This window comes from Phalacrocorax aristotelis, chromosome 1 (genome assembly GCF_949628215.1).
Source record: "Phalacrocorax aristotelis chromosome 1, bGulAri2.1, whole genome shotgun sequence".
NCBI classification, from domain to species: domain Eukaryota; kingdom Metazoa; phylum Chordata; class Aves; order Suliformes; family Phalacrocoracidae; genus Phalacrocorax; species Phalacrocorax aristotelis.
Window position 1 is genome coordinate 23,334,464 of NC_134276.1, and position 22,689 is coordinate 23,357,152.

General features: G+C 43.4%; 2 protein-coding genes across 3 annotated transcripts in view; one reads left to right on the forward strand and one right to left on the reverse strand.

Moving 5' to 3' along the window:
* LNX2 (ligand of numb-protein X 2) overlaps positions 1-2,756 on the reverse strand; it is a 60,206-nt gene extending 57,450 nt beyond the window's left edge. Inside the window, exon 1 of the mRNA XM_075084186.1 lies at positions 2,544-2,756. The gene's annotated coding sequence lies outside the window, so the exon portion shown is untranslated. The remainder of the gene's footprint in view (positions 1-2,543) is intronic.
* Positions 2,757-3,112: 356 nt separating this feature from the next.
* Positions 3,113-22,511, forward strand: POLR1D (RNA polymerase I and III subunit D). Of its 2 annotated transcripts, XM_075084198.1 has the most exons (4): positions 3,113-3,493; positions 13,016-13,090; positions 15,600-15,773; positions 21,126-22,511. In XM_075084198.1, the coding sequence occupies exons 1-4, from the start codon at positions 3,139-3,141 to the stop codon at positions 21,128-21,130; spliced, it is 609 nt and encodes a 202-aa protein (XP_074940299.1). In that variant the 5' UTR covers positions 3,113-3,138; the 3' UTR covers positions 21,131-22,511. The 2 variants fall into 2 exon arrangements, with proteins under 2 accessions (XP_074940299.1, XP_074940308.1); XM_075084207.1 differs by lacking the exon at positions 15,600-15,773 and having other exon boundaries at positions 3,339-3,493.
* Positions 22,512-22,689: the final 178 nt, after the last annotated feature.

Consider the following 22,689-nt stretch of genomic DNA (forward strand, 5'->3'; position numbering starts at 1 on the left):
ATATCAGAGACAAGCCACTGCTGTATCAAACAGGCAACCAGCTTCCTCCAGTGCCTTTTATACCAGGGAGCATTTTAACACTGAATGAATGCTGTTTTCTTATTAGTCACAGCTCTTAATAGCTAACAGCTCTTTAAATAAGCAGCATCTTGTTGATTTATGACACTAATTTATAGTAATCCAATGTCTAGTACACATCCTATCCTTACACATTTCACTTTGACATTGTTGCTATCAGTCCTTCACAGTTGCTTTCAACTATATTAAGACATTTTTTAAGAGTACAGAAAAAAGGGATAGAAGGAAGGGAATATTTTGAAGTATTTTAAAGTAGGCAGTTTTAACTAGAAGCTAATAAACTTCTGCTGCTTTTCAGTGATACAGGCCCATAAACAGATACCAAGATCAAGACTGACAGGCTGTTCAGTGCAGGTAAAGCCTTACAAAAAAAAAAAAAACCCCGAAAACAAGTTTCACTGAGGTCATCAGGGCTTCCATTAGAGCACACTCCAGACAAATGCCAAAGCTTGCAATGTCAAAGCCAACATTTTTGTAATTACGCATGACAGGTTTTAGTAAGCTTATTTTTTAACCTGCCTCAAGAGAACAGTGCTTTTCCACCCAGTCACCAGCTTACATTTCTTTTGATTTCTTTTGCAAAGTTTCATCCCTAAATTGTAGCTTCCACACACACATACACCCCCCCCACCCCAAACAGAAGATTCGAGTCGTGTGTTAGGAAATCACACTGTGTTTGCATATCTCAGACCCGAGTCTGAGTCCAATGTCCTGGGCTATCTCTTGCTGAAGGCCTAGGCAGCATTAAGGGTCAGTACAGTTATAAATTCAGTACTGAACGATCATTTTTAAATTATGCTTTTAATTTTTTTACTATATCCAGAGATTTTAGAATTGTAACAATACAAGTACTTTAAAACATAACATTACATACTACTTCTATTAAAAAAAAAACCCCAACCTAATTGGGCACAATGGTGTTCTCTGCAGCCTGCTGAATTTGGAGTTAATCATTTTATATAGCATTGTGTTCAGCAACGAGCATTCCTCCCTCAGTGAGCTGATAATTTAAAATTAAAAAAGTAAATGATAAAGGACCCTATTAAGTCTTGTGGTTGTAGCATGTACACTGACACACCTCGTTTCCATTTTGAGGAAAATTGTTTTAGTAAAGTCAGGGCAGCATATGGTACTAACATGTTTATTTTCCAAGTGGTAGGGACACTAACCAAAACCATCTGATGTGTCTTCCTAAGCCTCCTTGATCTGTTGCTGGATTGCAGCTTAGAATAAAGCATCGTGAAGCCAAAAGGAACTGAGTAGGAGAATATAAAAAAATCGGTAATTCAAAGTGTTTATTTAATGAAAGCCTAGCTCAGAACAATTTCTCTTTTGAAGAGAAGCTCAAATGTATTTATGATTCAAAATTTATTTCCGGAGACTATCAAAAGTATCTCAAAGCTAATCCCTCACAGACATTTTTTACTTTGCACACAGAGACAAAAACAAACCCACAATATCGTGTAATTTAAAAAAGGATTTAAATGAAGCTCAGAAGTACTTAATAAGGGATTTCTACAATCAGTGCTATGCGTTAGGAATCTGGTAAGAAAAGTCACAAGGGACCGTCACATTAGCCACTACTAGAGCTTCAGCAACTGTTTTCTCAGTTAGCTGACCGAGTACTAATATTCTGTCAAGAGCAATGATAATTTCGAAGTATGCCATGCTGAAGTTTGAAAAGGCACGAGGTCTTAAGTATTTAAACCACATTTTCGGTGATAAGAGCTAACAAACGGGGAAAAAGTGGAGAGCCTGGGTCCAAGCACCGAGGACTAGAGTTTACATTTCGAAATAGCTGCCAAGTACATCGGCTTCAGAGACATTTTACATACAGCTCTGATTTCCTCTGGCGCAGCTGTAAAACACATAACCTGAAACCAGCTCCTGCAGCAGGGGTTTGCTTGCAGCTGTTCTTCTGCATCCCCCGCACGCTGTAATTTGACTCCTTTTCAGGCAGCAGCTTCTTGAATAAAGCTACACGAGAGCAGCATAGGTGTATTTAGGGATCCCCAAAATCAGGCGCCTTTAGAGCAGGTTCCCAGCACCTCAGCTTCGCGGGGGCTGGCTGCGGGTCCAGGCGCAGCCCCCGCTCGCCTCCGGCGGGGGCTGGGACCCGCCGCGGGGTGCCCAGCCCACAGCGGCACCCGCTGCTCCCGGGCGAGGGCAGGGCCGCGCCGCCGGGGCTCGGGGCGGGGGTTCCCGCTGACAGGCGCCCACGCCTCAGCCCCGCACGGCGGCTCCCGGGCCCCGGCCCCTCTCTCCCGCACTTGTTGCCCCCACAAGGCGGCCCGACCCGCCGTCCGCAGCAGGCCCGGCCCCGCCGCTCCCGCGAGGAGACCCCCCCGAGAGGAGGCGGTGAGGCGGCGGTGCGGCGGCCACCGCCCTGCCCGACGGCCCTCCCGCCGCCGGCTGAGGGGAGGCTGAGCCGCCCGGTGCCGCGGCGGGGCAGGGAAGTTACTCACCGCCGCCGGCTCGGCTCGGCTCGGCTCCGCGCCGCGCTCTCCTCAGCCGCCGCCGCCGCGCCCCTCAGCCCAGCCGGCTGTGCCCTCCCGCCTGGCGGGAGGCAAACTCCGGCCAGCACTTGGCGGAGCGTGTCTCCGCCGGGTCGGGTCGGTGCCGCCGCCTCCGCCCCGGGCAGCGGCGCGGCCCAAGTGACAGCCCCGCTCCGCCACTCCGGCGGCAGCCCGGGGCGCGGGGCCGGGCGGCGGGGCGCGCCGCAGCCTATGGGAGCGGGGCCGGGGCGGGCCGCGCCGCGGCGGAGCCCCGGGCCGGGGTGTCCCCGCAACTCGCCTGACGGCAGCCCGCCGTGCGGGGCCGGAGGGCGGCGGGCGGGGTCGGGGCAGAGGAGGGGCCGGCGGGGGAGCTCTCCCGGAGCCCTGCCCAGAGACCCGTCCCCGCCCGCCTCAGCCCCGCTAGGGGGCAAACTCGGGGGGGGGGGCGCACCGCCGCTGACGGGAGGCGGCAGCCCCTCTCCAGCTAAACCCGCTCCCGCCCACCCCCGCTCAGCCACGGGCGAGAGAGCGGTGAGCGTTCCCGCCGCCGCCGGGGTTGAGGTTGATGGTGGGTGCCGCCGGCACACAGTGGGGCTGGCAGGAGCCCACGGGGCCGGTTACGCCCCTGCTATCCCCTCGGGGAGGCACGTGGGGACACACACACCCCCCTCCGGGCGCGGCCGCCGGTGCCCGGCGGGGTGTGGCGGCGGCCCGGCTCGCACCGCCCCGCTCCTCCCCCGCCGGGGTCCTCGCCGTCCTCTGCGCCTGCCCCCGCCGCTCTGCTCCGCCCCACCCCGAGCCGGGCCTGAGCGGGGTATGGCGCCGGCCTTCGCCTGAGGAGCTGGGCCGCAGGGTGGGGGGGGAGCAGCAGCCGCCCGCCCTCGCCGCGCCGCCATGGAGGAGGACCCAGAGCTGGAGAGGTGAGGGGCGGCGGAGCGTCCCCGGGAGCTTACGGCCTCGGTGGGGCCTCCCCGCCGGACAGGGCCCAGCGCAGCCTCCCGTCCCGCAAGGCCTGGGCAGCGCTGGCCTGTGGGCGCCCGGGGCGGGTTGCGGGGGACGGTGCGGTGCGGCGGTGTGCCCCGGCTGGCTGCGGGCCTGGGACGGCCCCTCCCGGCGGAGGGCCTCGGCTGCCGGGCGGGGAGCGGCGGAGGGGAGGGCCCGGGGCCCGGCCTGGCTCTGCGCGGCATCGCCGCCGCCCCTCCGGCTGCGCTCCGAGGGAGGGGTGCAGGCCTTCGGAGCCCTTGCTGAGGGAGTTGCGATAGAAAATAAATCCTCCTACGTAGTGGGGGAAAAAATCCATTATTTTAAAAAAATATATTCTTGTTATGTATGCTGCTACCATATAGAAATGAGATTGAGAAGTGTTAGGTGGCTTATTTCTCATCAGTTATAAACTGAGGTCTCCTTGGTAAAATTAAAAAAACTGGTTAAATTTATATTGTTATGAATTTTTATTTTCAGTGTTGGAGATGTGCCAGTTGACTAATAGTTAAGATTCCCCTCTTCCTTGTACGGAATAATGCAAAATGCTTGGCAGTTATTTTGTCAAAAAATAAAATTGCTTTTTACGTTGCATTTCATTGGGACTAAGTGCATATTGAGTTACAGTGTTCCCAAGGAAATATTAAAGATGAAAATGCAGATTTCTGTGTCTGGATACTCAGTAATAGCAGGCCCCTCTTACTTTTGCTTCAGGAATAGACTTTAGGTGTTTATATCACAGATTTTGGGGGTAATAATTCTATCTTTTTTTTTTTTTTGGCAAGCTTGTTTGTGAGTAACTGCACATCTCTTACGGCTGTTTAAAACTGTTACAGTGAAGTGATGACCAGAGGCTTTCAAAACTTACTTTTGGAGATTCTCTCCATTAATTTTAAGAAACTGTGTCTGAGAGTGCTTATAGAAAATCCCGTTTCTGTTTATGTCTGGCGAGTATTGTAAATGGGACAAAAGCGATAGCACTGGGGTGGTGGGAAGGCTGGAGAACATTCTAAGAGGTCTTTAATGCTTGGTAAGCTACTTCTGCTGTTGGATCATCAGTCTAATAATTAAAGCTTCTTTATATATATATGCATGAATTAGTTATTTTTACTAGTGCTGCTCCAAACCAAACTTAAACTGTTCCTCTATGCTGTCTGTCTTCTGGCTGCGATTGCTGTGCTGGGGACTTGGGGTCCTCCGGGCAGTTCCAGGCACAGCTGCTCGCTCACCAGTTATAGCTGACTGCTCCCCGCAGTCGCCTTCTACGACTCTCCTTCCCAGGAACCAGATTTGAAGTTTTATCCAGCCTCATAGATTCAAGCTGAGTTGGGATTTGCTACTCCTTTTCTATGGCAGCATGGTGGATAGCAGGGATGAAGCTCAGTGTTACTTACTGAGTGGTACATGTTAGGGTTTAGCCATCCGATGTCTTCAATCCACGCTACTGTTCACCTCCATATGTGTTTATCCAGCTCTGAACATATTAGAAGTACAAAATAGTGTACTTGATGATTACCACTATCTGTCCTGGATCCACCTATATCATTAGTTACTTTTTCCTACCCTGCACTCTCATAATGGCTTGCTTCACTAGTAGCACCCTGAATTCAGTTCATGCTATGTGCATTTAGAGGTTATACTTGGGTATTTCTTATTCTAAATACTTCCCCGTACAGTCTTCAAGGGCCTAATACAGACCTTTCCTTATCCTGTGGTTTACAGACATAACTCCTTAGTTTCATATTCAATGACCTGTTGATCATACTCTCCTGTGAGTAGTACAGCGATTGTAGTTAGGGTTTATAACTTTTATGCTCTTTATAATATGGCTATAGCATACAAATAATGGCATTTCTCTTCTGTAGCCACAGTGTTAACTATTTTAGGTAGATTTTTAGTGTTTAAAAGTGGGTTTATTTGGAATATTTTCAGTATTCCGTCTCTGAATTAAGGCTTGTCTTGCAGTGCGCAAGTCTTAAAAAGCTCAAGGTTTTTGTATGGGTGGCTTTTATTGGATTTACCATGGGGCAAAAAAAGAATTGTAACTATTGTTGTGCATGTTTTTTTCAGGTCTGAAATGAATTTTGAGTCCCAGCATTCCAAAAAGCAATCTGAAAAGCAAGTCAGTTGTCCTGGGTTGTTTGGTTTTTTTTAATTATCTAAGAAGAGGTCTCTTCATCTTGCTTGTTCTATTTGTCCTTACTGCCACATTTTCCTGCTATTGTTTTTCAATTTTACTGTGTCTGGCTCTAGCTTGACCTTGCGTTTGATGTTTTCCTTACTTTAATAGGAAGTGATAGTTGCTACCAAAGCTGAATACTAAGTCGCAAGTTACCATGTGATTGTTGCATACTCTGGATTTTAAAACTCTGAAAGCTGTAAATACCACAGGTGTGTAAAATAGTAATAATTGCTACATTCTACAAAATTATTTCCTCTGCTCCGTCTCACACAGTAACTTTTGCTGGAAGCATGAACTGGCGTTTTCTCCTGTGGAATTGCTGGTACATCAGTGAAGACCCAGAGTATTGAGATACAATGTGATCCTAAGAGAATTCTAGGCTAAATTCTGTTAATATATAATTAATGGTATTATGAAGATATGACCCAAGAATTAGTAGGAAAAAAAAAGGTTACAAGTCAGCTGCTAGGAACTGTTTAGTTTGTTTCCCCTGCAAGTGTATGTGCTTTTCGTAGTTTATTTCACCTCAATATCCAGAGGTCACCATCTTCATCTCTATCTAAAAAAAAAAACTTTCTTCCCCCTCTCCTTCCTAAATTGTCATCATGGTTGTTCTATGTGTTTGAAGCACAGAAAACGTGTCATTTCTCTGCAAATATAAATCAAGTGGCTTTGTTATACTGTGTGTCCAAATCCTTCCATAATCTGTTCTGTCTTTCAACAGCTATAAATATTTCACAACCTTGGATACCATACCTTATTAGAAACGCCTACCAAGCTTGTTTGGAGCACCATTTACTTGGAATTAAGTGTTCAGAGATGCTGCTCTGAATCACAAGGAATGCTATAATTCTGTAACAAGAGGCCTGCTGTTGTGAATCAATAGTCTTAATATTTTTGCTGCACAGGCATCCCAATTACGCTTCTTAATGAGTAAGCTTTGTACCTTGGAGAAATTAATTGATACTTCTTACTATTGTTTTTTAACAGCTAAAAATCAAAGTGTCAGGATTCAATATGCTGTTCTTTCCCATATTTGTGGCAAAAAAAAGTGGTCTGCAAGCTAAAATCAGTGTTTGAAATTGAGTGGTATGTTCACTAGTCAAGCTGGTGAGAATATCAGCACAGAAGTATGATGCAAATAGCACCTGTGAGAATGACAAGTAGAATATCTAAAAAGTAAGAAACCTGATAGACAAAGAATGAGAGCATTCACGTGTCCAATGTGGGGTGTCTTTGCCTTTGAATAAGCATTAGGAAGTTTGTGGCATATTTGCGCCTTTTTTTATTCTTGCTCTTAATGTTGTGGCTTAGGCTTTATTCTTGACATTCCTTTTCATCAGTTGTTGTAGTAAGTGTGAGCAGATAGGACAAACCAGCTCACAGGAGTTAGTTATAAATAACACTGACCTTCATTACCATGCCTTTATTGCAGAAGGCGGTATCTTCAGTCCTTCACTTGACTGCAGGTCTTGATATTAATTATTCAGATGTAATCAGAATACCAACAGCCACTTCTATTTCCAGTCCCATGCATGGTTAAAAATAAGTTGTATAGTCAGCATAAAACCACTTTAAGAAAATTGATTAAAAAACCTGCTAATTTTTTCCTGGCCTTGCTGCAGCTTGCTGTCAGGACCTAGAGCGCCTCAGGAGGTAGATTTTTAAGCATGATTTTGGGGACCGCAGTAGCTGAGCAGCCTGGCCTTTGAATAGTAGTGGTATAGACTGCAAGCAGTTCTAATGCTGCAAAGGTCTTTCACAAAGACGTGTTCGATAAAGATGTCCCTTCTCTTACTCTGGGAGATGTTGAATATGAACACTGCCCTCCTGCTCCAGGTTTGTGCACTTCTGTAGCCGGCTGTGTTCTGTGAAGCAATTTCAGTGGATATATTTTCATTAGAGTTCTCATCGGGCTCTTTAATGAGATGATGGCGTGGGTAGAGATGGCAGTTGGTTAGGTTATGTGCCAAAAGCTCCCAGGCACACCCACAGAGGACTAAAGAGAGTCCGTGGTGGGTGGGGGAGCCCAAATAGTCTCCAGCCCTGGCTTTTCCCAGGCCCATCCCAGGAGCCACCAGCCCATCAGAGGTCCATCTCCATGAGCCCAGAGGAGCACGGGGTAGGGGGCACAGTGGCAGGTGGGAACCCACAGTAAGGTCTCAGAGGAATGAACATAATCTCTGGGCCCCTCCCAGGGCTGGTGCCAGGAGACAGCCTCGGCCTCCAGGCATGACACCAAGCAAAATGAGTCAGTGCTGGAGTGCCTTTGGGACTTAAGGGTGTTGCTGCCTGAGGGTTTGGGACACATTGTGGGATACAGGAGAAGAGTGTTTTGAGATTGCATAAGGCTTGTTATGGAATGTGTAGGGGAGGAACCAAAGGCAGGGAAGGGGATGCGTTTAGGTGATCTGGGGAGAAGCGAGTGGGAAAATAGAGGAATAAGGGGATAAAATGGTCTGGTCATGTGCGAATAGGCTGCTGGTTGGTACGCTTGTCTGGCTGTGCCCTGCACCTGATCAGCACAGTCTGTCCTGTCTTCCTGTTAAATTCCTTTCTAACTCTTTCTTGGGTGAGGGACCCTATTTGAGGGAACAGGGTGTACATCTCAGTGCTAGCAACTAGTGGTAAACCATGGGTTGGAGGGTGCCATGTCTGTGGTGCCAGCAACTGGAATGAATGCAGCTCTGGGTGCCGGCAGTCATGCTGGGACCCTGGGCTGGAGGGCCAGGTGCCAGCAGCCTGGGGACCCTTCACAGAGTGAGTAAAACCATGAGTCAGACACTGGAGTGGGATTGGGGACCTATTAATCTGTGCTGCAATACTGGAGCAAGTGTGGGTGTGTGAGGGAGCATGTGGCTGTTTGTGAAGATCAAGCTGGATCAGTGGGTGAATAAGGTGGGAGCTGGGATGTGTGCGTGTATCTCTAAGAGCAAGACAATGGGAGGAGCTAGCTGTTGGAGGCACGGGGGAGTCCTGGCCCAGCTGCTGGAGAGGCTGTAGGGTCAGGGAGTCTCCAGGGGTGAGACACGTGTGTACGCCCATGCCAGCTCTGCATTATGGTCTGTACTGGCAGCTGGAGTTGGGCTGAAGCTTTGGGGGCTCCTATGCCTGGCCAGAGAGAGGAGCAGGATGAAGGTGTTGATGTGAGCGCTCTGCGTGTCTGTCTGTGATTGGTGTGGCCAGTGGTGTATACATGTGGTGTGTGCATCTGCCGGCTGGGAGCAGATTTTCAGCCTTGCTACTGGTTGGGCCTGGGCACGGAGCTGTGGCTGCATGGCCTCTCAGCTGTCAGATCCAGCATGATATATCTTGTCCTAACAGAGTGGTCTATAATTACAAACGTTGGGTGGTCTCTGTAATGACATGGTGTTTTCATTGCCTGTAACTGTATCAGACAGCTCTTTATTACCAATTACTCATTTTCAGTCTAAATGTTTGATCTTTTGGAAAAAATGACGAAGCTCTTTCCCTGAGTGAAGAATAGAAAATATCTCTGGTTTTGCCTGACTTCAGAGCCTTTAACATTCTCCCATTCTTTGAGCACATGCATTTGTAGATGCAAGTTGTTAGGATTTATGCAACAGGATCTTTGCTTGTAACCTTGGAATATAGAGGAAAAATTCTAATCCCTCAGAAATGTAAATAGGTCTTGGACCATACTCTTGAAGATAAAAACATCACTGCTTATACCTTCGTGTCACTGTAATTCTGCAGCTAAGCTTGATTGCTCAAAAAGGATTGCCACAGCAAGTTTTAAGTGGTGCTTGCTATAAAAGATGTCAGAATGATGGCAGTGGTCTTATATGTGCCCTAATTTTCCCTCCTATCAATCCCCCAGTGTTTGAGTTCTCACGTGAACGTTGCATGCTGCGTTCCCTTTGCTCATGCTGCTGCTCTTGGAGTTGAAGCTGGCAGCCACAGGACTGTTTGTATTCTAACCAAGCTGTAAAAATGAAGAGAGCAAGGAATGCTGTATCCCAAGAGGCCTCTAAAAGCAAATGTAAAGACTTTGTTTGCATAGCTTTTAAGCTTTTGGCTTACTGGTGTGGAGGATATAAGTTCAGTGGGTGGAAATACATGATTTCAAAGAGGATCTGAGCATTTTTTCATTTGTCTGTGCAAGTCGAAAGGGCTTTGTAAAGGTGCAGTGAGTAAGAGTGATGCTGAAGGACCAATCTTAGGATACAACGTTTGATAAGAAAGGAAGATGTCGACTTATAAGGCTACTAAAATGGATGCCAAGTCAGTCTGATCTTTGATATAACCAGAGCAAAAAAAAAGTCTCAAATACTTAATGTCTTATAATTCCTGCTTAAGTTAATAGAATTGGTGTCACCACATTCATACTGTGGTATTTCCCCTAAAACTGAATTGTAGCTGTTTAAAATAGGTATGTATGTGCTTTGTAGCTCAGATACTTTGGTTTATGATTTTAATTATAAAGTAATGACAGATATAGTGGCATTTAATCTGCTTCCTAGTCAGGCTTCTCAAAACAGAATCACTAAGTTTGGTAACTGTGGTAAGTAAGTCAGACTTTTTTTTTTTCCCCTCTTTCTTCCCCTTTGTCTGACATTGCTGTTTGAGTGTTCAGGACATGCTTTTATAAAGGCTATATGTTCCTGGTGTCATCACTGTAACTATCACTATAAACTAGCTTGGGCTGCTCAAATAGCAAATTCTGGCTCTGGAGAAAAAAAATTGCCATAATTTCAGTCTGCAACATCTCCCAATGGCAGGACCTGTGTTTCTTACCCTTTTTTTTCTTTTTTTGTTCTTGGGGAGTAGCCATCCCATACACCCTACTGCTCCTGCCTGAGAAGGCAGCTGGTGAGGTTGCTGAAACTGTATTTAACATCCAAGTGCAGGTATCTTGAGCAGGTGACAGCTTACCTGGGCAGATACTTGGTTTCCAGGAATGCCTGTGATACCACTGGATATGCAACATGTTCCCACAGTCAGATGTATACTTAAAAAAGGATTTGAAGTACCCTAAGCCCAGCTGCTACTGAGATCATACTAATAACCTTAAATGAGACAGAGGGAGACTTCTGTGAGCATCCTTAAATCAATGTGCCCTTAATAGACTAGTGCATGGAGAAGCAATGCTACTTTTTTAATGCATTTCTCTACTATTTTTTCTGTGGAAGTCTTAGACACTTTCCTTTGCAAAGCCCTTCAAATTCAAACTCTCAAAGGAAAAAGTTACGACCTGTGAGTATTTGCATGTCTGTCTAGCACATATCTCAGCTTTTGCTGGGTAAAATGGTTTCCCTTTACAACAGAGACATACATCTATAAATATGTTGATCAAGGATTATTTACATGTTATCTGAGAACTTTTGACCAATTCTGGAGGCATATTTAGGAATCTTTAGCTAAAGTATTGCTTGCTGGAAATTACTATAAACTGATGAAGTAATCTATGATACGTGGTTGTAAGTATAAAATATGAAAACTGTATTCAAGCAGAACTGCAGACTGACAGTAGAAAGAGTGGCTATGCCTTGGTGTATATTATACTTGTCCTCATTTAGCACCGATTTGTTTTCTGTTGCCAGGGAAAACCAAAGCATGCCCAAAAGCAATACAGACAGAAGAAAAAGTGTGTCCGTGTTTATAAAACGTCTCCAGCCTATCCTAACGGATGAATGAATGAATGAATTCAAAATCACAAATGTGAGGGCGGCCAGTAAAGGCTTATGTTAAGATCATAACAAACTGAAGAAGGCTAGGTCTAGACTGACAGACGTAGCTTTCTATGTAATGGCATAACGTTTTCTTATTAGCTATTGAAGGAAATTCTGTACTGCATATTTTCATTCCCTGTTATGCACATGCAGTGTATTCATTTAAAGCTAAGACCTCTTGTGTTTTCTGTGTGGACTTTAATAACCTAAATGGTAATAACCCACTCTGTTAGATATTCAGAGCCCAGCATTAACTTATTAGATCTTCACATGAACCTGCCATATAAATTGCTTTTCTTCTCAGACCTGCTTCTGCTATTAGATGATGACTTTTGACTTCTCTAGCCTCAATTTTGGCTTGACAAGATATTCAGGCTTTTTTTTATCTGTGGCAAAGCAGCAAAATCCTGCTATGCTGATAGTACCGTAACAACAAGATGGGACATGGCTTCCTTGAAGTTTGAGTTGAAGTCTGTTGGCAGTTACCTTTTCTGCACAGTCTACTTGCACACTTCACTGTCAGTGATGATTGTGTTGCTCACATAATCCAAATGCCAGCAGCCATTCTGGCACATCATAGCTGGGAGAGCTAAACAATAAACACCCTCTTTATTACCTCCTACCTTCAGTTCCTCAAGCCTTCAGACTTGCCTGTGTCACTGTTGTTAATGCTTAGATTGATATCCTGGGTATTAGGGCCAGGTGCATAGTTTTCATTTTTTATCTTGCAGTTACTTGTGGTTGGCATATACAGTTCCTTACAGTTAACTAACCAGGTTGTTAGTTTATGCATTCAATTTATATAAGAAATGGCTCGCGTTATCCGTTCATTGGTTTTCCCATTAACTTCAACCATGTACTGTAGAGCAGTTACTTAAGTTTTATTTGAGATTGAAATTAATTCGTAAAGAGAACTGAAAGACTGACATTGCAGGAGTTCTCTACAATTTGCATAATTTACACTGATTACTTTTTTTGTGAGCATAGTTATTTAATTGCTTTAGTGTTAATCTGGCCAGTTTGTTCTAGAAGATGCTGATAACATAAAGGTTGGTGGTTTTGGATCGTGGTGGATCATAGTCACAAAGATGAGCTCTTTTCTCCTGCTGTTACAGAAAGCTAGTGCAGTTTGACAACTGATAGTTACACTGATCTTTACTGTCATCTGACTGCTTGCTGGTTTACTGGTGTTGTTTAACTGTGCTCAAAATAGGTCTCGTGTGGTTGAAAGGCTTTAGGAAGAATCTAAGCAAAGTGACAGCAGGGAAGAGCATTCCCAAGGTGAAGTGACAGGGACTGTGCTTTTCACTGTACCACACCAGTTTTGCACACTTTATTTCTACTCTTCAATTTGTATTCCAATTGTTGTATTTGCAACAGCTTTAATTGCTTTTAATATGCCAGAATGTTTCTTTTAATCTTGGTGCATAAGAATCTGAATTGTCTTAAGGTGATTTTGGTAGCCTCTCTATTATTTAATTCATTACAGTGAAGAAGGTCTCCACTTTATTTACATAAGTGCATGAAGTGGCAAGTTCTTGTGTTCTGCAAGTGGTAACTTTTTTTTTTCTTTTCCTCCTATTTAGGAAAGCTGTGGAAGAGTTACTTAAAGAGGCAAAACGTGGGAGAACCAGAGCTGAAACAATGGGAGCTATGGGTTGGTAAGTTGTGCCAAGAGGAAATGAACACTATAACCGGTGCCAAAATAAATTTTACATTTAATGTGTGACAGAAGTCTCTACTGTTTAATTTGCTTCATGTTTAAATAATTTGTCTTCATCCAGGTATTAATTTGTCTGGCCAAAATTTGAGTCCAGATAGAAAGAAGTTGAAGTAAATTCTCCCTGCATAAAATTGCTTGACTGAATGTGTTGAAGTCAAAGCAATTGGAAAACAGGGATTAGCTTCTGTAACAGTATCTCCCTATAATAGATGGAACTGCAAAGTTTGGATTGGAGCCTTGTGAGTCTTGCAAATACCGGGTAGCCTCACTGTGCATGTACTTGCATGCTGGCCACATGTTACCAGGTTAGATTCTGTTTAAGTTAAAGGAATTCATAGCCTGACAAAGAAACCTAAGCCCTAAAAACAATACTCTCTAGTAGAGAATCCATGTGTATAATTTTGGAGTAGGTATTTCTTATAATAATAATAATTAAAAAATCCCTAAATCTCAAGGGCTAATTTCTGTAGCAAGTGGGAAAATAATCACGGTATTTAAATCTTAAGTGAAATACAGTATTAGTTCTTCAGTGCAGTATTTCAGGTTTTACAGCTAGATTATCACGAAATATAATGCATGTAATTGTAATTAAAGAAGTAATAACATGCTGAGAAGAGTCATTCATCTTAAAATAATGTAGAGGACTTTGGTAAGAAGCTGTTGGATCTAGGGATGTTCACACAAGTAGTGCACCAGCTGACTGCATTAAACTCATTTGTAGATAAGGTTTGGCCTCCTCCAGCAACAGTAGTAAAAGATAAGCCTGTGCTGTTAATTAAGTTCTCAGCCGATTTCTTGGCAATGTTTGTTTTAGTAGCTCTGAAGTGATTAAAATACTGTCTCGCTGAAAAAAGTTAATACTTTATATTTGCTAAACAAGTTCTGGGCTTTTTGTATGTTTTACCCAGTATTTCAGATACGGATGCAATTTATACCCTTCAGGTTAAAATAGTTAGGTTGGTTTAATCCCCTAGAGTGGTTACGGCTATACTGATACAGCATTGTTTTACCCTGTCTGCCTTGCCAAATCGCCAGGTAAACCAGTGCAGATAATTAGCACCATGAAGTGTTGCATGTATCCAGTTACTCTGAATTTGCAAGTTAATTCTAGGTATAGAGACTAAAGATTTCTGTTGGAAGATAACCAAGTGTCCCTGTGCAACTTCGCTGCCACTTGTGCAGTCTGGAATACCTGCCACGAGTGTGTATGAGCTTCTACTCCGAGCTCTGGCTACTTATTCCTTGTCTGGAAAAGATTAGTGGTCCTGCTCAGCTGGCTCTGATGATCGGCTTGGGGTAATGTGCAGTTTGCTAAAGCCTGATGCTGAAGACCTGCCAGAGGATGGGATAGCCGAGGGCAACCTGTTCTGAAGAACAGTTGCAGATTCTGCTAGAGTGAAATAGTGGCTGGCTGGGCCAGGGTTATGCTAAAGGTGTAGGAGGAGGGGATTGTCAGGAAGGCTTCAGGCAGAGTAAGACCTTTGACACAGGGATTGACACGGTGATATCCTGAACTGAGACTGTTGAAGTAAGGATCCTTTCAACTGCAGAGGAAAATGAGAATAGCTATACTGGGTCAAACAAATGATCTCTCTCTGCAGTGCCCTGTTTCCATCAGTGGTCAATAGCCAGTGCCTAGGAAATGGAGGAAGAAAAGTACAAGAAAGTAGCAGTGTTTCCTCAAGGTACGATCCCAGCTTTGGGCAGTCTGCAGCTCAGGTTATTCTGCACTCAGAGATTTTTTTTTTTTTTTGTATATGACGCTTCTCTAGGGATTTTTCCCTCTCTGAATTTATCCTTAGAGAGACTGGTAGTAATCCCATTTGTCACAAATCTGCTGCTGTAGAGTTTGGCATAGGCTAGTGTACAGCTGGTGTGTGTGGCCGTAAGGAAGGTATAAAGTCCCCCATAGGCAGACTCCCAATAAGTCTTTGGTGTATAGCTCTGCAAGTGCAAGAGGCAGAACAGCAGCTGGAAGCTGCCACTGCTATCTTCCCTTTAATATTTTGCATGCCCCATTTTGCTGTTCTGGTCCTTCTGAACTGGCCCGACAGCTAGGTATTGCATATATACGTGGGAGATGAGATAACCAATAAGATACTTGGAAGGAAAATTGAGTTGAGTATCACACTCCAGCAAAATGCCATCAGATTTAACTGATGCTACAGTAAATCCTGAAGGGCTTCAGAAATTAGATCCAGGACTGACATGTAACCTTGCAACTGTAAAGTACTGAGAGGAAGGTAACTGCTGCTCTGAGCTTTGTGGATACCAGATAAAATAAGCAGAAAAGTTAGTTTGTGAAAATGTTTATTAGTAGACCAAATCCAGGAAAGCACAGCTGGTAGAAGCAAAGAGACAAGGTCATCACGAACTTGTCTAAAAGCACCATCTTAACAGGTAAAACGCAAAACCTTCCTTCCTTGCCAAACTCAAAATGCTTACAGGTGTGTTTCATGAGGACTTCTGGGATTTCCTCAGCCCTTTGTCAGAGGAGTCCTGGAGAAGAGATGCACAAACCCTGGAGACATCTAGTGTAAGGCCACCAATCCTGCATTGGCACTGGATAGTTGAAGCAACTCGGCCTATGAAGAAAGATTTGTTCTGCCATCTGTCTTTGGGTAAGGAGAAGCAGAGGCTGCTACTGCTCATACTTTGCTGATTCCAGTTTATGTTGCTCTCCAGCAGCTGTTGGATACTGGTAAATGGATTTCTGGAGTCAGTGGCATTTGACAGGAATTGGTTAAAGGGAGGTATCTGGGGAGGTGGCGTTCCTGGGGAACTACCATTCCTGTGAGTACCGTTACAAAGGAATAGTGTCTCCTGGTGGGTGTTGATGGTAGCAAAACCTTAGCCAGCAAGCCTCTGAACACTGTTTTGGCACTGCTTTCGCTGAGTGATTAGTTCTCCGTAGCTCAAATGCACGGCTCAAAGAAGTTCCCCAAGCACCCCTGCCTAGCTTTTTGCTGCCTCCTCATGTGGGATGGATAGTCAGCTGCTGTTTGAGCCTAAATTGCAAGCATCCAAGATAGCATAGATGGTACAGGAGAAATGTACCAAGCGGTCATCCTTTAGCCCACAGTCTGTGATATGAAGACTCAGCCTTGACATATGAGACAGTGTTGCTAGTATTTCTTCCAATTTGGGAATGTTTTGCCAATGTTGCATTGTCTTACAGGTTTGCTGTGGATGGCACGGGTAGGTGCTGCAACCAGTAGGGGTTAGATGCTAGTAGAAGAAAGGCTTGTCCCAAACAGGGAGGTTGGCGATGATACCAGCCAAGGGCTTATGCAGGAAGGGATGTAATCTGGGACTCACTGGACATGGAGCAACTGTCAGTATTGCCAATGGGCTGCATGAGCTCTTAGTTGGTTGACAGTCTAGCTTCGCTGGCCTCCGTGCTCTCAGGACTGCTTAGATTGATAGTATCTAGGTCCATGGCAAATTCATCCAAGAAGTACTGGATATTGGTATTTGTAGATCTTGCATTACTGGCTTTTCAGTGTTGACTTGTTGCTTGGATGTCCTCAAGGTTCTTGCTCTCAGCACCACAGTATTTCTAGTTCCTGCAGTGCTCCTTTCGTATGCACTCTGTGGCCATAGCGATTCTTGTTGGGGGTCTCCTACATCCTTATGATTCCACAAGATACAGATCCTGATGATGATGTGTCTGTTCAAAGCATTAGTGGAGCTAATCACAAGTAAGAAAATGTGTGAGAGGAGGGGAAGGAAGAATCTTCTTCTGAAGATGTCTTAATCCCAGAAGCATTGAACAAAAGAGAGCAGAATCTGTGGCTAAATCTCAGTGATGCTGCTGTGGTGCTGGAACTTCCGAGATGAGAAAAGACATCAGAGCAGCTGTCTGAAAGTTAATGCTCGAAGGGCCAGCTGGATCCAAGATAGGAACTGGTGGACAAATAGCATAAGAACAGTTGAAACAGATAAATATATCCTTGATTCATCAGATGGAATAAAGCTGCAAGATACTGGGATTTCCATTGGGTGGCTAGGTAAAATCAAGCTAAAAGCTGAGATCTCTACAAGTGATTTTGTCAGTCGTATGTACGTAATACATAAGCTTCCTATAGCAATGGAGTTAGGTCCCATTTTAAGGGGTTGTTCTGCTGTAATTGAGAAGGGCAGTTAAAATGCTGCAACAGCCACTCTGTGGACAAGTTCTAGAGGCGTGGTTTTTTTTGGAGGGGGGGAGGGGTCCAGTGTATAGGTCTGGTCTTCAAGGATGCTGGTAACATGTGAGCTAAGGCTGAACTGAATGCAGTCTTCTCTGCTCACTAAAATACCTAAACTAAGGAATGGAAAAGAGGATATTTTGGGATGGTTTGTTCAGCTCAGCATTGTAACAGCAGATGAAATTGCAAAAACAAGACAAATGTTGGAAACATTATTTTTAACCCTATTTCTTGTACAGCAGTCCTCAAATTGCTTTCATTCCTATAGGTAGCTTTCTGTTCAATACCAAATCTCCTGTAAGTACTGCAGAATACAAAACAATGTAGATGAGGCTGAAGGGTTTGAGGGCACTGGAACTGCGAAATGGTATTTGCATCTTGTCTTTGAATAGGTGTTGCATGACTGTGCAGAAACACTGCAGTGTGATTCCATTACATCTCCTTCATTTGAATGTGAAAAGGAGGAGAAACAGGGTACAGACAGAGGTTGCAAAGTGAATATGTTAAAATCTTGTGATCAGATCACAGGTTCCTATCCAAAGTCCTGCCAGCTGTATCTAGCTGCCAAGGCCATACATAAAAGCTGGCAGTGTCATCCCAGGCATCCTCTTTTGTGAGATCCCCTGTGAGAGGATAACAGCCCAGATTAGTTGGTTTGGCAAAAAATCCTCTAGCTGCCTTCCCCCCCCCCTCCTTTCAGTCGCTCCTTGTTAAGCACTATATTTTCCATGGCAGTTTGGAAGTGGTAGAAATGTACTTGTAAATTCATGCATAATGAACTCTGTTTCCTGGAAAGATCTGATTTACTCCACATGCTGAGGCTGACTGTGCCAAGCCTGTTTGATATGTCCAGTTATTCGGTGGAGAAAAGACTACAGTGCATGGCACTGTACTCTTCTGTCTTAAGTGCTGTCAATGTGTCTTACTGATAAGTTGTATGATACACTTCTGTGTTGAACTGCACTGCTACATTTGATGACAGGTATCGGCTGGAATTCTGTGTTATTGCATAGAAGTTGACTTAAAATGTCAGAAGTAGGGTTAAGATAAGATTTGACCTACGGATTTAATCTTTTTTATGGATTTAATATGGATTTAATCTTTTTTTCTTGCTCAAAATGCGATATTGACACTTCATAGTTGCATAGCGTAGGTATTTTGGGGTATGTGGAACTTGTCTGTGGAGGGGGATGAAGTTCTGTGGGTAAGAATAGCTTGGTTTAGTTTATTGGGGCATGCACAGGAGAAGGTGAACCCTTACATTGAGTGAATACATTGCTACAGAACTAGAGTCCGTTTTGTAGACAAGACTGCTCTAGAATTGCAGGTTGCATGCTTGCTTTGGTCACGCCTGCATCCCTGCTTCAGGCATGCTTCAGTTTGGAACTTTAATGTTCTTTTAACATGTCTTTTTTCTTTTTTTTTTTTTAAGAAAAGCTTTTAAAAGCTGTTCTGTGGCTCTGTTCACTAGTCAGCAGTATTGCGTTCCACCTTGCACAGGCTGAGCTTGCCTCCCAGCCCTTCAGAACTTATGTTGAGGGCAAAGCTGTCATTGAATTGATCAGACCTACAGCAAGCCAAAGGCTTGTCTTCAGGGAGGTCAACTGTAGGAGTATTCTACAATTTGCTCAATTAGAAGTGTTCTCAAAGATACCAGTGGGTTAATACAGTTCACTTTTAATCTCCACAGTTCCATGTATACCATGGATATATGTAAATATTATGGGCTTGTGTGTGTGGATGTGTAATGTAGCATGTGCCATGTATCTCCTTTCCTTTAAGACTTAAAGGCAGAATTTGCTTTTTTGAAGCCTGAGGTCAATAAAACTAAGGACTCGTGTTTCTTTTCAGTGCTGTAACTTACTGCTGCTCCATGAAAGCCCTGTGGCTCGCTTATATCACTGTATGATGGTGAACTAATGGCATCTCTCAGCTGACTCTGAAGCCCTGCATTTCACATCAGTTTTCATTCTTAGTGTAGCTCAGGCAGCACTCATAGTGCCAAAAAGAAAGAAATACTGCAGCAACATGAATTTATTTAGGGCAGGTTGTTTCATTCTGGTGCTATATATATTAGTGCTTAATCAATGCATTAGCTTTTAAGAAAAAGCAAGAGGAAGGAGACAAATGTGAAATAGTTTTGCCTGGATGCAGCCTAGAGAAAGCTGCCCTCCTCGGTAGCAAGTATTGAAATGCAACAGTTTAATGCTGCCAAAGACATACAGAGGACTTAAATGTTGGGTGTTTTGTGGTATGTCTTTAGTGTAACCTGTGCCATGGCATGTCCAGAACCATGGTCATAGCTGATGTAGCTTGAAGTAGAAACTCTATAATACTGACATATGTCAGCCTTGTATTTTTACTTAGTAATACAGTTAGTGGATAAATACTGTCTTCCTAATTTACAAAACAGCTGTACTACATAAAGACCTCAACTTTGTTTAATGTTGTGTGGGGTTTTTTTAACCAGGATTTGAGCAAAATGGTGTGGATTTATATGCAGAAAGTTTAGAAAACTCTAAAACTAGTTATGCTATAGAAATGTGTCAAGGAATACCTAACAGAAATAAAACAGTGTGGCTCTTTATACTTCTAAAACTACTCTCCTAAATTCTTTGAAGATTTAGGACAAGAACAGTTATCGGTAATGCTTAGTAGGCAGATCTGAAGCAAAACACCATGGTAAATGCCATGTCCAGTTAAAAGTCATTAAGTGTGCTAAATAATCAGGCAGGATCTTCATTATAATTTTCTTGTTGTTCTGATACCTCTGATTATTCAGAGGTGTGAAAGGTTTTTAAATGGTCAGGGTATAGTTTCTATGCTTACACAAAATATTCAGGTAGAATAAATGATCTTAATATTGTGTTGATAGGACTCATTGATCCCAGTTGATTCAGTAAGGAGCACTGGGATTTCCAACAGCTCTCCTCTTTTAGAGTAATCCCATAACTTTTCCATTAGCATGCAGACTCAAAAATGCTGTGAAGACAAACACCATGGCAGCTCCCACTATAAATAAAGTCTTCTGAGTGATTTCTGCTGACTGCAGGAATATATTCAAACTTGGTTTTCCTCAATCCATTCTTTTAGATGATAAATTGGGAATAAGAGTACAGCTGATACCAACAAGATAAAAGAAATGTATGGTACTTGTTTACAAAACCTAGCTGATAAATTATGTGCCAAAGTGTTAAGCTGCAAGAGGAGAAAGTCAGAAACAATGGAAAAGGGTTGGATAAGTATCCTTTCTGTTTAAGAAAAATAAATATTTTGTTTGGTGGTTGCTAGATATAAGTTAAAACTGGTATGCCTTGTGTTTTATTGCTGCAGCTGTTTGGGTTCTTCATGCAGGTGTATCTCTTACTTTCTGAATATCTCAGTTCATTAAATAATGCTGACTGTAGTAGATCACGATTTTGTAAACCATTCCGGTCTGACTTAGAATATGATACTAAATATTTGATTCCTGAATACCTAAGTTAAGCACTGTCAACCTTAAAATATATTGTCATCTTCTGCTTCCCCCTGCACACACAACCTTGTGAAAATCATGTGGATTTTTGCTGTGTTGAAGTAGAATGATTTTCATTCTATAAAGAGTAAGATAAAAGGAGAATGGAGACAACCTTGAGCGTATCTTTCTGTACTGAGAGTTTACACTAGGTGGCATGCAAGGAAAGCCAAAAGCACAAATGTCTTAAAATTATTGAAGTTTAAATCTCAGACTTGTTTCAGGATGTTTTTATCTTGTCTTTTGATCACTTTTAAATGTCTTTACAGGTTGAAATGTCCTCTTGCTGGTACAAATAAAAGATTTCTTATTAATACCATCAAAAACACGTTACCATCTCAAAAAGAACAAGACCAAGAACGCGAGCAAAAGGAAGACAGTAAGGAGCCTGAGCCAAACAAAAGTAGGAAAGAAGAAAAACCAAAGAAACACAGAATTCACCCATATACACCCAGCTTTCAGTCCAGAAGGAGAGTCAGCTGCTCTCCTCCAAGGCACCAAAACAGGAACCAGCACACAAAGGATAAGCATGAAAAGCAATCAAGCAAGCGATGAGGAGAGTGACGAATACGTGTTGTTATAAGCCAGGAATGTCATTAAGTGTCAGACTGCAGGGATGTGTCAGTTTTTCAGGAAAAGATGCTGTTCAAAATTGAATTTTGAACTGAGTTGCTTGTGTGAGAAGTAACCTTGAGGTAGATTTAGAAAACTTTTCTTCAGGTCCTTTAAGAGAAAAACAAAGTGCAGCATAAACTTTTCAGTTGTTTTAGAACAGACATTCCTTTCCCTTTGCTCCATTCCTGTCTCCCCTTCTAAGCTTAGGGTCTTGGTGATGGAGCGTGATACGCGTGTCGCTGTCTGATACAACTCGTTTAGTCCTGTCACTCTTTTGGAAAGAAATTTAAATTAAGCAGAGATTTATTTATTGTGTAAAGTTGGCAGAACTTCTTTGCTGCTAACAAATAAAGAAGTTTTGCATGTTTAGGTTAGTTTAGTTTTACAGAACCTAGAAGAAGGGAAAGCTGGTCAGTCCGTGGCCAAGCACGTACATATGTATAGAATATGAGTGTTTGCTTTCTTTAGTATAAAAGGAACAAATTTTAAATGGGCAACGCTGGTTTTGCTTTCCAGGAGGAACTACCAGGAAATACTGATTTTTCTTGTTATTGTATATTCAGAGACCTGTCATAGATAATAATAAACATTACCCCTAAAAAGCCATAACTGCAATAATTGTCTCTGTTTAGACTTCCCTCTGTAAGGAAGTAGTTTGAACAGTCTGTTGTCATGGTGCTTTCAAAACAAACCTTGAAGTCAAGATTGTCATGTTCTCTGTCCCCTGCTAGAAAGTTTCCAAGTAAGTGTGTAATACTAGAAATACAGAGGTGATACTTAAAAACAGTCGAATGCTCACTTTCCAAGCCTGTGTGACAATTCTGTAGTGGTACAGTTTTAAACTTGTCATGACTTGGAGTGCATATAAGACACATTGGCATATTCTACGTCCCACTTCTGTTTGTGTTACAGTAACCAACTTCTGTGTGAAATATTTTGTATTTCGATATTCTCAGAAATAATTGTTTTGAACCTAGGTTTCTGTTTTTAAGTGTGTTGACAATAAAATCAAAAATGTTCATTAAAAGTACTTTGTGGAATTAATGCTTTTAGTGGATTTCTTAACTGACATGGGCCTCTCCTAAGGGAAAGGAGAACCAGCGCTTCATGGTCCTTTGGTGTTGTGTCAGGGCAAGAGTGCCACCTATAGGCTTATCCATACCTTGTCTTGCTATACTTGCCTGTCTCTCTTGGAAAGATCATGTTAGCTAGGAGATG

Coding starts and splice junctions, on each gene's coding strand:
- POLR1D (XM_075084198.1), top strand. CDS start 3,139: ATGGTGGGTGCCGCCGGCACACAGTGGGGCTGGCAGGAGCCCACGGGG. Junction 3,494..13,015: donor GAGGACCCAGAGCTGGAGAG/GTGAGGGGCGGC, acceptor CCTCCTATTTAG/GAAAGCTGTGGAAGAGTTAC. Junction 13,091..15,599: donor ACAATGGGAGCTATGGGTTG/GTAAGTTGTGCC, acceptor AAATGCTTACAG/GTGTGTTTCATGAGGACTTC.